Consider the following 15,637-nt stretch of genomic DNA (forward strand, 5'->3'; position numbering starts at 1 on the left):
AAAAAATATACGAAAAAATTGAAAAGGAGAAAAAAAAAAAAAAAAACAATTTGTTTACGGCGGCGATCCGCAATAATCGGATCCTCGGAGATTGCGGTGCGAATCATCTGCATCTGTGTTCGGAAATCATGAACAAAAAAAAGAAGTCGATAAATAAAATGAACCGTCCGATTTTATTCCTCGTGTATTCCTGTACGTGCGATCGCGGTTGGATCGGGGAGTCTGTATACCGACGAAGAATAATCGTTATGTCATGTGTTTTACACTCTACATACGCATGTGCGTATACGAAATTCCTCGAAGAGAAGGTCAGAGGAAAGTTTGCCCGGAAAACAACCGAAAACTTATATCTTCATGGGTAAACATGAATCCCGTGTAATTAGTAATAATTGTAAATGATCCCTGAAAAATCCGAGCTCGCCGTTCGCGTAATTCGTCGCAATTACGATTCGCTCATTGCTGCGGTATCGCGGATTACATTTCGGTGTATAAAAATTCACCGGGGATATATCGTGCGGTCGCCGCGCGTATCTCGTCCGAGGCGTCACTCGGCTCCGTGTATCCAGTTTTGCAAATTTCTCGGCCCGAATTGCGCCGAAATTATTGCGTAATTTCAGCGAAACGTCCGTCAAAGACAGATCTGGAGCAAATAATTGGCGAGGGCTAATAACGCAACAGATGTCGGGTACTGAAAGAGAACGGAGCGTGGTTGCGATTATTTTTTTATTTTAATTTGTTGTTTTTTTTTTTTTTTTTTTTTCTTTTCTCTCTCGCCGTTTCAATCTTCCGACGAGTTTTCTGAACGCCTTCCTTTGTCCTTCGCACGAAGTCGCGGTCGCCCGAGGCGTCGCCGATAATCTTCGGGACGCCGGTGGTTAAGATGAAATTTTCGATTCCATCTAAAGCCGGCTTCAGACTCCGAGAATCCCGAGAGACATCCTCCTATTCCATTTCGTGTTGAGCGTTATCGCCGCCAAATCTCGCGCTTCGTAATCACTTCGACTTCGACTTCCTCGTTCCACGTGATTTTTCCGTCGCCGGATAATTCAACGCAGGCGATGATCGTTCCTCGAATTTTTTTATTCGCCTACCAAAAATACATCCCGTCCTCGGAGCTTGTTCGAGATCTTCGTTCGAGTCGAGATTCCTGCGCGCGTTAAAGTTTTAACTTTCTAATCACCCGGAGATGACCATTTCTTACCCTCGTTACCATCCAGCTATCATGTTTACGAGATCGCCTTATCGCAATGTATGCGGCAAACTTGACCAATTACGATGTCGCGCGGATAACTTCTCAATATACAACGCGAATGTTTAGCGACTCGCGCGACTGGCCGCAAACGGGGACGAGACAAGTAGGTACGACTAAGCACTTTACAGTAGAAAGAAACGAACGAAAAACGGGGGAAAAAAAAAAACAAAAAAAAAACAAAAAAAATGGAAGGACCGACTCGTTATATTCCCGGTATACCCCGCGAGGCAACAGCAATCAGCGACTGTCGAGACAAATTTTCAATAATAACAGTGAGAGAAAGAAATGAAATTTTAACCTCGGGTTTCAGATAGCTGGACAGGTTTTGTGCCCCGTGCTGCGTGCAGCAGATGAAGAAGCAGAAGAAGAAGAAGAAGCAGCAGCAGTCGTAACTGGGGGAAAAGAAGCCGAGGTGAGGCGACTCGGGGACCGTCAAGTCCTTAGAGGTACGTGTCACAAATAACGAGGAGCAATGGGATTCTAAAGAACATCGTTTGTATGTTTCTCGCTCCCTAAAGTTGGGACGGTAGTTTCCTTCGTGCGAGTTCGTGTATACAAACGTAGGCAGAACAACAAGGAAGGGTAATAAAATAAAATCGTCGAGGTATTTCGGGCGTTAGGTTTCTCCTTCTTCCTATTCTTCGTCTATTTTGCTTTGTTCCGTTGAGCGGTTACAGCATAATTAACACACTCTCCGCGGACGATCGTCACTCCGATCTGACGCGACGATAATGTTTTTTCGTTCCCTTTCTTTTTTTTTTTGTCTTTTTCCGCCCACATAAATTCTTCATCGGAGACAACTGTTTATCAGCTGCGCAAGCACGATCCACTGGATTTTTTCGCTCGTTCTTATCCTCGGTTTTTTCTCCGGCGACTCCCTCCGGTAGCGCCAGCGGGGTTTCTTTGGTCGATTTTCAAAAAGTAGATCGATGGAATTTAGGTTTTGCGTAAGGACGGCCATCCGTCGTGGCGGGCGTTCAATGCTCACCCTTTTAGGTTTGAAATAGGACGTTTTAATTCAGAGATCGAGTTGCAGACGGGGAATTCTCGGGGGGTGGGGGAGGGGTGAGATCAGAAGTAAGGCGATTATACGCATGAATAATAGTAAAGAAAGAATCCTGCGCTCTGCACTGGCTCAGATTTTAAATCCTTTAAATATATTTTATCGTAGTACTTTGTCCGGGCTGATCCTTGCGCTCGGATGATCGAGAGAGATATTTTATTGTGGTAATCACTCGTTTCCGCTTCACTCTATCTCTAGCTTTGCTCATTTTTAAATTAAGAAAGCAGATCGACCGACGATAACTTATCGTAAGTCCCGCACCTCCGCGACCTCCTGTGTGTCTGTAATGGGTCGGGTATCGCCTCGAAAACCTCTCCAAGGGTGTTATACTTTACTTGGATTAAATCTAAGGTCCCGTAACGAACGTCCTCACGTGCTACATCCGATAGGACGTCCACTAGTTTCAACCGTGACTCTTGAATCCGCCTCACCTTTTTCACGCATCGCATGTGGGTATGTCGCATTGCGGTGCTCGGGCGCTACTCGCACTTCACCCGATTCAGAGATAGTACGTAACCAATCGACGAACGAACTACTCCACGTCTTCGGATAGTTTTTTCGAAGTTTTTCAACTCCAGTCTTTCTTATCCAGCGAAAAAGTTTCTCCTTTTAAACGAGGTTTCGAATAAAAGGGGATGTTTCGAATAAGGGATGAAACACGAGTGAATCGGTTATTAGCAAACATATAATTATCATTTATTTTCTTTCTAAATTGTTGTATGTACAGTAATTTAATATTTACAAATAAATACAGTATTTGGCTATTATCTGAGCCTATTTTCTATGAATAGGAACTCTTTTACAGTCTCCGTATTACTAACTTTGAGCAACTGACGCGATACGAGGTATATCGGAAAGCCATAGCTTCGCAGTAATCGTTCGAAATATGTACAACAATCTCTCTTCGCACACGGTCGTCGTTATTTCAAATCCTAGACCGCTTAACATCCTGAGTTTATTTACAATTATTCAAGTCGCTCCGTTGAAGCCACCTTTAGACGTATTCGAGTTTGTCGTCAGACGTGGTTCTTCTGCAGAGTTTCACCAGTACGACAAAAGCTACGAAAGTCAATGCGCTCGTACAACCCGCTAAAATAGCCCAGGGTTGAACGTTCGCCGCGACGGCTTCCAAGGGCGCGTATTCCACCGATTTTACGGTAGTGTCGATTTCCAGAGCGAAGCTCCCCGGTCCGTCGTTAGAAGCTACGCGCACGAGGTACTTGGTTCCAGGGAGAAGCGATATCTGGGTCGATCTCGTGTCCGTTACCTGGTTGCCCATGAGTCCCCCAGCTTCTGGTTCCCACGAAACGACGTAGGAAGGACCTATGGATTTTGCGAGTTGACCTTTCCCCGAGGTAGCTAGCTTGTCGACGCTGTTCTTCGAGGTGGTCTCCATGAGGGTTTGCTCCTCGTTGTAGATCTCCGGTTGTTCCTCCGAGGCTTGGATCGCCTCCTCGAGTTCGTCGTTCACTTGGATTTCGGGCGGCGTCGACTGGCCCTTCCTCTCGGGTCTGACGTCCGAGAGGATCCTGGCATTTTGTTCGTCGAAGTAGGACCGAGCGTCCGAGGCTAAGTAGAGTTTGATTTTTCCGACGTCCGAAGTCGGTTTTCGTGTGGTCCTCGGGGTCTGGACGACGCGATCGGCGAACTCTTCGCTCGTGAGTCCGGTTTTCTTGGGGGCTACGTATTTCGGTCGCGACTCCTCGTTCCTCAACGCGTTCCTCAGTATCTCGTCGTTCTCGAAATCCAGTGCCATCTTGGAGTTGAGCTTGGCGATGTCGCTGTCGATCTCCCGCTGCTCGGGATTTTCGGCGATCTCGTTCTCCTCGGTGTCGGGTCCGCTCCAGCTCAAACTCGCCTCGAAAAGCGCTCCCTCCTTGAGTCCCTCCAAATTCGGCTTCCAGAATTCACCGCTGTACTGCCTCACTCCGTCTTCCGCCACAACGACGATCCAAGTAGTTTTGTTCAGGGGCATAATTCCGCCGCCCGGTTGCTGCTCCATCTCCTCCCAATCTTCGTCGAACTTTCTGAATAGAATGGCGACGTCGTACGCCTCGAGGTAAACCGGACCGGCCATCGGCGCCGGCAATGTTGAAGGTAAGAATTGTTCCTCGACTCTCGTGGCGTGATAGGCGCAGGCCGTCTTGCACCCGGCGAACTGTAATATAAAAGAAAAATTTTTATAAGTATAATCAAGTAAATTAAGTAAGAATATAATTATCGGTAATCACTGTTGGCCCGTTACCTGGCGTCGGCTTTATTTGTTGGCCCGAGGAACTACGGACTACGTGACTAATAGTAATAATTAGAAACGGAAACGTATTTTTCAAAAGTATTCTTACACGCCGCATCACGAACGAATCCCCTGTAGGGTAAGTGGCATGAACGCCGCATTTCTCTGGCCTTTGCAATTAATATAGAAATATCGTTCCCGAGCCTCTGACGGAAGTGGAAAATAAAGAGAGAGAGAGAGAGGAAAAATGAAAATAAATGAAAATTCCTACGGTCACATTACGTTAAAAGCTAACATGTTACACCTGCCGGAGCTACCGATAACGTCCGCATTACACGGTGAAGCCCTTAATTCTCATGGGTCTTCCGAGACGAGACGATTTTCTCTTACCCGTAACGGTAGTATGTTTTTCCAAATATTTGAAAAAGATTTCTATCGGAATGGTAGGTAAGAAAAGTAGGCTCGTCTTTCCCCGACTCAATCTCCCGTAAAAATCAGCAGGTAGACGCCTTAGAAATACAAGTTTTTAAGGTTGAATAGATTTTCCTTTCGAGATAATCAAAGCTTATACGTGACCTGACTCACGGATAATCCCAAAAATTCGTCTTCCGCACGGTGTAACTTTTGTGTTTCATTTAAAAAGAGAGAAAAAAATCAAAAAAAAAAAAAAAAATCATCTCTCTTCGAGATATTTCACTCGCGTAATTGGTCGTCAAAATTCTGCAGCTGTAGGTATGTGCAACATTGCATTTTTCAACGCTATATTTTTTTGGTCGAAACGAGACACGCCGCATTTGATTTTTTTCCCGAGCAATTTTAATCAAATCGAATCACGACATTCTGCGGGCTTGTTGTTGTTGTTGTCCTGCAGAAGCTCCAGCCGATTTCATTTCGAGCGATGTCATATAACGGACAATAGCGGTAAGCGGCCCTATCTCCACGGTAGAAATTGATTTGGAAAACTGGTCAATTGTGCCTGACCCGTCGTGATGGCTGATTCGATGGTCGACGTAACGTGAGTAGAGCGCGGGTGGACTAAGTAGCTTAAATTTCAAGATCGAGATTCACTCGCGTGACGCGTTAATTCGTTCCATTACCTCCTAGATCGGAGGAACTAGGAGCGGAGAGACTACGAGGTGCGTTAGAGCGAAGGTTTCTTTTCTTTATTGCCTCCGATCGGCGACGTACGTTATACTTACACAAATTTTCTCGTCATCTTGGCAGACCGATCCCCACACTGTCCAATCGTTTTCCAACAAGCTGCAGGTCTCCCAACACTGTAAAAAAGAATAAGGTATATTACAATAAAAAGAAATGAGACAAAAAAAAGAAAAAAAAACAAAAAAACCAAGTAGAAAAAGGCAAAAGAAAAGAAAATTGAAGAACATAAAGAAGAAATAAAAAAATAAAAAGAGGAGTAAAGAACAGTTTGGGTTAAAGGTAGACCATGAACTGGGCGATTTAAGTGGAGGCTTAAATTAGGGCTCGAATCGAGGGCCGAATCGTTCTTACAGCCGGTCTTTGCTTCTTCTCTTATTCCATAGCAGCCAGCAACGCTGCACCGCGCGCGAGTCCGCTACGGGCTCGCCTTGTGGTTTATATTTATTGGGGTTCATCGAGCGCGTCATCAACCGATTTTCCACTTCGAAGAAACACCGAAGAAGAACTTTGTTAACGACATTTCCGAAACGCTTCACCGATTTATTCGCCCCTCCCCCAACGGATCTCACCTTCGCCGCGACTCCGCCGCGTCCCCGGTTTCTCACTTTTTGGAACTCGCGGTGTAGGCCTTCCATCTCCTCTGTATACCTTTCCGCCTCTCGCCTCAGGCTCTATGGGCACTAATCTCATGGAAACGAGGAAAAACTAACGAAATAAAGAACGGGTAATTCCTCAAGCGCTCGAGGAACAACGGATAGTCGGCAGGTAAGCCGCTCGTTGCGGATGGGTAGCCTCATTTTTTACCCAACCGAACAATTGATCGTTGCCGCGGTGCCGCCGTAAAAAGAAGAAGAAAAAAAAATAAAATCAGAAAAAAAATAAAATCAGAAAAAAATAAAAGTAAACCGTACAAAGTCAGCGCGCGATGATCAACTGTAAAAAGGCTCGCTTCGACCGCGAACCAATCAAAACTATACGAGCGACAGATCGATCGACGACCGTACAGATCTTTATGGATGATTCGAATTCGAATGGATCACCGCGAAAGCCGAAATCGATTCATCTCGATCGATTCACGCTCGTATGGTACACGGGAACGAATTTGTTGTACGATCGTCGAATGGGGGTGGGTAGGGGGGGATCGATGATTAATTCACTTGTGCGACGCGCGTTGTAATGTTATTCACGCGTATATGTATATATGTATACGGATTTGTGTGAGCGCCAAATGAGCAACGCCCACACAGACGCGGCATCTGTCGCTCGGGCGTCTCGTGTCTTCGTCAAGTTTTAGGGATGAGATGGGACGGGACGGGATGTGGAATGGTTTTTGGTACATGGGGTATACGCTCGGGGGAAGGGCGGTGATGAGACTGCAGGGACAGCGGACCACCATGATTCTCTACGGCGCCCCATAAAACTGACACAAAGATTTATCACCATTGTCACTCTATCCGATTTCCAAAGATCCGTTATCTTTCGACATAACACAAACCTCCCATTCAAAATTTTGACGCGTATAATAGAAAAACTCACGCACGTACCAACGCGTGTCATACGGTACGGTATCGCGTTACACGCATATACCGACGACTGACGACGACCTACGTTTCATGAATTATTGATGACGCAACGCTCCTAGGTTTGCTTCGCTTACATTTGCTTAAGTTAGGATAGGTAAGGCTGAATTTAGAAACTCGGTATCACCGCCGTCCTCCGGGACGTCCGGCCGAAGACGCGATCGGATCGTTGAATGAATTCGAAAAATGAAAGGAGACGAACCTTCGCTCGAAAGTAAAGCGCAGATACCATCTTCCGAGGATAATCGTTCGGAAGATGGTCGAGGTAAATTATGGACATTAATATTTTCGCTCACCATGTAGCAATCCGACGTTTCTTTGCACTCTTTAACTTCGCGATGACGACGGAGACAGAGCGATCTGCACTGGGCGATCCTCATCGCGGGTCCGAGATCAAATCCGGCGACTACGGTTACCGATAAAACCAAAAAAGCGCACAGCGTCGGTGACATTATGTGCGAAATTTGGTATTTCAGCGATGATCCGAAGAAGGTTTCACCGATAACAAACTTTGACTAACACCGAAAGTAACGTCCGCACTTTTTTATCGTTCGCACACCGAAGTGAGCGAAGCTCTAATTTTTTCGAGTTCTCCAGAACGTACGGTTCGACGTTCAAAGTCGACTTTTAAAAAAATCACCGAACTTGTCGCAGGATTAAAAACAGACGCGAGTCTACTCCTCGTGATTGTACCACCGGAATATCGAAGGACCGCGGTTCTTCTCTGCTGAAATTTCAGTTAGACTGTGGCGCTCCAGGTTTGGGAGTTTTTCTTTTATAGCCTCTCGTCCCCCACTCCGTAGAAACTCCCTTCTTCCGTCCCAACCCTCGTGCGGAGCACCGTCGTCTACCCCAAAGCATCCCTCGTAATGACCATCGCCTGTCTTCGCGCGCTCCCGCCATACGATCGGCGCAACGTATATTATTTCATCGGAATTTATTTATAGATATAAAACTCATTTTCTAATTGACTAGGATGATCACAGAGACTGAGAAAAAATAACCGACGCCGCGCCGCAAGGGCGCCGAAAAACGAAAATCAATTTCCCACCCCGCATTCATGGGTTTGGCTGTTTCGTACGGGTGGCATTATTTTATCCCCGTTTTTCTATTCTCTTTTTTTTTTTTTTTTTTTTTGTCATTCCATGTACGCGAGGGATTTTTTTTTTGTCGATTGAAAAAACTTTCATTCCGCCCGGGAAATCAAAATAATTACATACGAAGAGCAACTGTTTTGCGACGAAGAGGGTGCAGATTTTTTTTTTTTTTCTTTCGATCCACGATCAATTTCGTTCAGCCGTCGCGGACTCGCGGAGTAATGAAATTTTTTCTAGGATTATTCGTAATTACGTGAAATCAGTGGCACAGATGTCGTATGAAAAAAATCTGTTCCCGTATGCGCTTTGGGTGCAGCGGTTGAAATTCGCACCGCCCACAGTTTTCTGACATCCGGTGCGTTCGTTATATCGAATGAAAAGTTTGCGCAGTTTATAAAAACATGTAAGAAGAATTGGAAAACGCGATACGCTTTATCCGGTAGCACTTGATCTTCCACGATCTCGGAGCCACGCCTACGAAAGTAAGGAGAAAAAGAAAAAAAAAAACGTTCTAAGAAAGGGAGAGATACGTTCGGTACGTGAAAACTCACCGGAAATCCCTTACGTCTTGGAGTTCCTCTCTATCTGGACTCCGGGGTGCCCCAACTGGCGGGTCTTTGGGCCACAATGCACAGGATGTGTACAAATAGGGTATTTTATTATTTTGTCTCGCGAGCTGATTGTAGGGTGAAATATACTCGCTGCTAAACGGACCCTCCGCATCCCTCAGAATGTAAGTATATAGCTGGCATAGGTATACGCGCGTACCGTATAGATATACATATCCCTCCGTTGCGCCGCATCACGGAATGTATAGAGAACGGAGAATGAAATCTATTCATCTAGGGCCCCGTTTAAGGGTGGCTCTCGCTTCGGATCTTTCTATAGCTGCTGCTGCTGCCGCCGCTGGGCCTTAGGGAATACGACATTTTATTGTGTACTTTTCTCACACCTGGGTATACCGTACACTGCTTCCGAACGCTGATCCTGCAGAACCGCATTTAGCCGGTCGAACGTGCGGGGAACGTGTGCTGCCGAATAATTATATGTACTTAGGGTCTTATTTGGAAAGGCCCCGGATTGATTGATTGATTGATCGATAGATACGCATTCAAACTTTTAACCGCGCCGTGACCCGCTCTCGCTGTTCAGTTCTGATCTTTGTTCCGTGAAATTTTACACTGTTGTAAGGTTTTTTTTTTTTTTGTTAGATATACTCTATCGAGTTTATCAGATTCCAGAATCGGTATGTCGATCCAACGATTATCCTAGTTTTACCGCAACTTGTCCAACTATAACGTAGAGATCGAACGAGAGTTGCGAAAGCTGAAACAATCGTCGAGTTTCATGTGGAGAATTTCGTTCAAGGTATTGAAATTTTTCCTAAAAGTGTGTGTGACGCGAACGGGACGAAAAGAAAATAGAAGTAAAGATTTCGTCCGTTTGTTGTATTAATAAACAAATGTCGGGTGTTGAAAATGGTACGCGCGTGTTGGCGTCTTAGGTCGGTGAGATTTTGGTTTACGATAGTTTAGAAAAATATTGAGTAAACCCCGGGGGGATTAGGGCGAAGCAAAACACCGCATCTCACACCTTCCAAAAGACCCGAAAAAATTTTCGGGCTCCCCCAGATCTTCCGTCTTTCGACCGTATGGGTACACCACGCGTACCTACCGGCGAAAATCCAAAATCCGCCGGTAGGGCTAACAAAGCGGAAAATTTCTCTCCGCGTGAATCTCCGAGCTAAGGTCGTCCCCGCCTTTGAAAAACATTTTTTCGCGTCAAATGCGTCGGAGACAAATTTTCTTTGTGGGGATTAAGCATTATGCATCTCACTGCCGTAGATTCTTTCACGGTACAAATATAAAGGTAGGTAAGGTTCGACTCGGAGACAGGTGGTAACCGGAGACTGCGGCACCGCGGTATTGCATCTCCGCAACCCCGAGTTGTACCAGAAATGAATTTTGTTTTTTCTCTCTCTCTCCCTCTCTCTCTCTCTCTTCTCCTTCTCCTTCTCGTTCGATGTCCCCCGCAGAAAGCGATTCTTCATCCCTCAAATTTGAACAATTAGCTGCCGGTATAGCCGGAGGGCCACCGGGTCCGCCCGAGTACCGAACTTTCCAAATGTTTTCAACGTCCGCTTTCTATAGACGGTGCATGATGTATCGGTGTGCGCGCGTACGTACCGAATCCGTAAGGTCGGCGCGACCGTGACTCTTTCGGGAGTGGACAGATTTTACAGCTTACTTTTTCTTCGGGGTATATTTTGCGGGCGGTACGGGTACGCGATTGCGGTACGCGATGGAGAAGCGACCGACCACATTTTAGGACTGTAATTATACGTGAAAGTTTTACTGCTGCAAGTGTTTCAGTTGCGGCTGCAACGTCGAAGAAGTGGTCGAAAAGTAGGTAGGTATACGCGCGTTGACTTCTGTTCGAGCGGGTTATAAATTATTATTTATTGCACAACCGTTCGGGACGGTTGGTAATATCGCGTTTACGACGAGTTTGCACTCGAAAGAGCGCTGGGTTTTGGGCTTCTCGGTTTTTCGATTTTTTCACCCCGGAATTTTTAGAGGGCATCATCCGTCATCGCGGACAGACTTCGCGGATCCGCAGGGTATATATACACCGTTTTCGGGGACTACCGCAATATGCCGAACGATCATCGCGGGAGAAGTAACTGCACTTTACTCGTTGATTCCGATGGAATATAGAAACTCGGAGAACGCGAGAAATCACACACCACCCTCGGGGCGGAGTGCGGTGCACCGAAAAAAAATCATTAAAAATGAAATATATCTCCGAACATACCCGTCTCGTATGAGCCATAAGTTATAGTAGTACCCCAGGAAACTTATTAAGTCGAAAAATTTGTTGGGTCTGATCGACGCGTTAAACTCGTTTTTAAACGCCGAAAATTGCCTAGCACTAGATTATTATACTTCGTCTTATAACTTTCATAATTCGTAAATAACAACGTTCCATGTATAGCTGTGGGGGCGCACGATGGCGTCGCTTAGCATATTTTATAGAAAGGTTCGGCGTTGCATCGACGCGCACACCGAACGCGGGGCCCGAAATTCAAATTAAAAATTCCGAATTATGAAATTATGCTCGAAACCGGGTCCGGGGAAGAGCAATTTTCGGGCAATTTTCAAGGGTCTAAATATAATGACCTGCCGTCGGCAACCATATGGTCATGGGCGCGCTCGTCTCCTAGCGAAGGGAGCGAGCTAACGCCGCGTGTTTGTTTTTTCATTTTCATCGGGACCGATCGCATGAATTATCGGCTCGATCCTCCGCGCGATCGTTGTTCCTCAGCGACTTCGAAGACCCTCCGAGGTCCCTCGAAGCCCCGAAGCCTCGAAGCCCCGAAAACCGCGTTTGTTTATTTTTTTTTATCGCGAGACGTTCGCGTCCGTCGCTGATCCCCTCGTTCTAGGCAAGAATAAGAAGGTATTCGTCCGTGGTCCACGGATTCCGGACGAACCATTCGCGTCAGCCGCTCTTCTGTTCTGTTTCAAAAAATATTTTTTTTTTTTCCACCGAGATAAGCCCGGGCCCGTCGTCGGGTGCCATATGCTGCCGATTTTCAAAAATGTTTTCCGATTTCACTCCCGCAAACAGATGGCCACGGCGCATCCTCACCTTTTTGAAATCCCGACTAAGGCCGCGTATAGATACACAATGTATGCAGTTCATATTTTTCCTATAAAGGTCTCTCTATGCCCGCAACGGCGATGAAAAATTAAAATTAAAACGGTCCAGCTGTCGTACGCCGAGTAGCCGTTGAGATACCGAAAGTTCGCTTGCGTGCAGCGTGTGTTGATTTATCGTTTCTCGAGTACTCGAACAGAGGACCGCCACTTCACTCGAGAGTACCTTCCCCGATGTAACCGCGTGCGTACCAATATTCAGATAAGAGCGGATGAATGCCACGCGGATCTAAAATCATATGTGTGTCAAAGGCAATTAAGATTATTAACGGGCGGTGAGATCTGAGGGCTGCACTTCACGATAATATCATCTCTCCGTGGAAGCTATTCACCTGGTAAGTTTTCGGAACGCCCACGCTTATAAGCGAGGTAATATATACGCGCCACTTTGACGAGGTGACGCGATGGATATGCTGCAGTCAAATTCTACAATCGCGAATGACGAAAATCTAAATTATCCCCGGACACGGGAGTTTTCCGAGACGTCGAATATTCGTATCGGAAATTGAAATTCTCTCTCGAGTCGCGACTTCTTCGAATAATCATTAATTCCGCGCGTCGATCTACTGTGCATATTGCCCCAGATGCGTCGACCTACTCGCAAATTTTTTTTGCCAAAAGACAGAATGTTACCCCTGCGGAGAATTGACGCGCAGCGCACTGAGAGAGAATATTACTACGTAGGTTACCTACGGGTTAATTTTCATCATTTGTAACGGCCCACGAGCGAGGCTTCGGCGGTATTCATCGGTTCGAGGGTGCACTATTTGTATACCCCTTTAACCTTTATCGGAAAACTTTCCAGACGCATGCTCAGCATTCACTCACAGTTACGATTCATTAAATATCTTTCCTTTGAGCGGCGCTATCGAGCCGAATCTGGAGTGGCACTTTAAAAAAAAGTATGCCGAAGTGCATTTTTTTCTAATGGCGCGACCCCTAAAGAGGTAGGGACGTCTGCGTGTCAGTTTTGTGTATTTTTTTTTTTTTTTTTTGCCCTGCGTCATAACCGGAGCTGCTGCGTCGTCGAACCTACCGAATTATTAAAGTAACGAGTTTTTGTGAGATTCTCCCCTCTTTCCATAAGAGATATAGGAAAAAAATTAATTTCATACACCGGAAATGCGATTCTATACAAACATACTGTGAACTCGAACAATTATAGCCGTGTACGCGTATTTACAGGCCGCATAAAACTTGTTACTTTCCTAGTTAATTAACCGTCTAGACTTGAGATCGTGAATGTAAACGGGCGGAGTTCGTAATGAGGAGAGCAACGACGTCGGCGGGTATTGCCCGGACGTGTTTCAGAACTTGTGCACCGTAAACTTTGCTCGAGCTCTTATAAATTTCCGGTAAATATAGCATTGAGGAACTTCTGCTAATCATTCGAATCTCAAGTGTAAATTATGAAAGGTCTCGCCCCCTCGCCCCCCCCCCCCCCCCCCCGCGCAGATTTTCTCCTCACTGGTTATCCGAACCGGAAATTGGTAAAATCGGCAAACCGGAAATTACGTGCATACGGGGGCTGGATAATCCTTCGGCGGGAGGGCGGAAGGTCGTTAGCAGTCGCCCGTCTCGCGGTTGGTAATTTTTTTTTTCAATCTTCTTTTCCGCATCGGGCGCAACAGGTATGTCGCGTCCATTCATTCGATCGGGGCTTTTACGGTTCGTTCGTGACTATGCGAAAACGCCGAGCCTTGCCAAAACAAAGGATAAATCACGCCTGTATGGATTTTCATTTATTTCCTCGGGATTTTGCGCGGGGTGTCCGATCCCGATCCTTTGTCCGCACGTCGAGTATCTCCGTTCGGAGTTTTCCCCAAAAATACCCCACACTAAGCTCAACCCGGAGTAGTCCCACCGGGCTGATTAAAGCGACGTGCGGCAGAGGAGAGGCTACAGCGGTAAGTTTGTGCTTTGAATAGGATTATAGAATGTCGGGTCACGTTCCATTACCTCAGAATGGAAGGGTATGCGGGTAATTACAACTATAAAGTACAAGCCTAAACGGAAATTTAGGAAATTTGGTTCTAATAATGAAACCGTACGTTCGTCGTATCTACCACGATTTACATAAGATGGTGTATAAGTTTTCATTCCTAATTCGTGTTTTCTGGTTTTTTTTTTTTTTCTCTTCTTATTCCTTCACGTATTTCAAAAACCACTTTGGTCCGATGCAGTGGCGTCACTTTTTCTAATACATAACGTACGGCACGGGGGTCTCCGAGGCCAACGCGACGTTCCTCCGTATACATATAATACCACTTGTGCAACTTATCGAGAGATTCGGCTCCCAGTTTGTTGTTAATTGGCATTGGCATTCGACTCGCATGGTTTACTTCAGGGTCCTAAATTTGCCGCTTATCATCCTTACCGAGAGTTTCTTTTTCTTTTTTCCCTTTTTATTTTTATTTTTTATCCAATTTTTTTTTCACCAAACTTCTTCCCATTCGTTACATTTCTCACGTAGAGTTCAATTAAAACTGTACTTCGCAGATATTTATTGTAAAATTTTTTCAGACGCTTATGAAAACTTTTTTTTTTCCCCTCTCCTTTTTCTTATTTCGTTCTCACCTGTTCAATAGCACGTGCCGCGTGTAGAGAATTAATGAATAAATGATAAAATTACGAACGCGTGAATAAGTGTATAGAAAAACAAACGATACGGTCGCGATGAGAGATACAGGGTTCGGGGAGCGCGGAAACCGCAGTCTCCGTTATATTGTGGCGGTTGCGTTACTACCTGTCCGCGCTGCGGCGGGAGCCGCATCATCGACCGTGAGGTATAATCCACGTATATAACGATATTTTCTGTCAAGTCATTTGGCCTAATTAATATCATCGAGCGGTCACGTCCGTCCGACCTGCGTCGATGATTAACAGCTGGAAAAAAGAAGCGCGGCTATATTTTTAATTTCTTTGTAAAACAATCCTACCCCCGACGCTGTTCCGTGAACCGGAAAGACGCCGTAGGGTAGCTAGGGGGAAAGGAGGTAGAGAGAGAAAAAAGGAAGGGAAAGGAAAAAAAAAAAAAAATGAAAATTCAAAAGCCAATTTACCGCCAAACGATTTCACGCCTGGTCAACCCCGAGTTCGTACGCAACAATTGCATCTCTTTCATCCCGATGCACGGCTAGATGCTGCACGGTGCGCTCCTCTACACCGAAATTCTACGTTATTTCACCGCGCCGCAGCGACCTGCGCGCTCTGCCGCTCGTTCTACGCTTTCTGTAATACGGAACCCCGAGACGGTTTTTAGAATGGCCCGAGGAAACTGTTAAATCTATTACAGGTAGACCTGAGGATCGGGACACGGATTCTGGGGATCGAAAGGCCCCACCCTTCCGCAGTCGGGGGCAGGTAGTACGGGGAGTGCGTATGACTCTGAGAAGTGTAACTTTTTTCTCGTACGGATCGATTAAGAAATGAGAGGCGCACTTTGCGTTATTATATTCAATGGTATAGGGTGTATAGCTATACACACGCGGTATTCGTCGGGGATATCTGACGACTGAAAAATTTGTAGTAT

General features: G+C 45.9%; 1 protein-coding gene across 1 annotated transcript; it reads right to left on the bottom strand.

Annotated features, from left to right (window-relative positions):
• Window positions 1–3,012: 3,012 nt before the first annotated feature.
• LOC125502241 lies at window positions 3,013–8,047 on the bottom strand. The gene is made up of 3 exons (XM_048660267.1): window positions 7,586–8,047; window positions 5,748–5,825; window positions 3,013–4,473 (listed from the first exon to the last, which is right to left on the bottom strand). Exons 1-3 carry the CDS (start codon window positions 7,739–7,741, stop codon window positions 3,310–3,312), a joined length of 1,398 nt encoding a protein of 465 aa, XP_048516224.1. The 5' UTR covers window positions 7,742–8,047; the 3' UTR covers window positions 3,013–3,309.
• Window positions 8,048–15,637: the final 7,590 nt, after the last annotated feature.

Source organism: Athalia rosae, chromosome 1, assembly GCF_917208135.1.
Source record: "Athalia rosae chromosome 1, iyAthRosa1.1, whole genome shotgun sequence".
In the NCBI taxonomy this organism is placed as follows: domain Eukaryota; kingdom Metazoa; phylum Arthropoda; class Insecta; order Hymenoptera; family Athaliidae; genus Athalia; species Athalia rosae.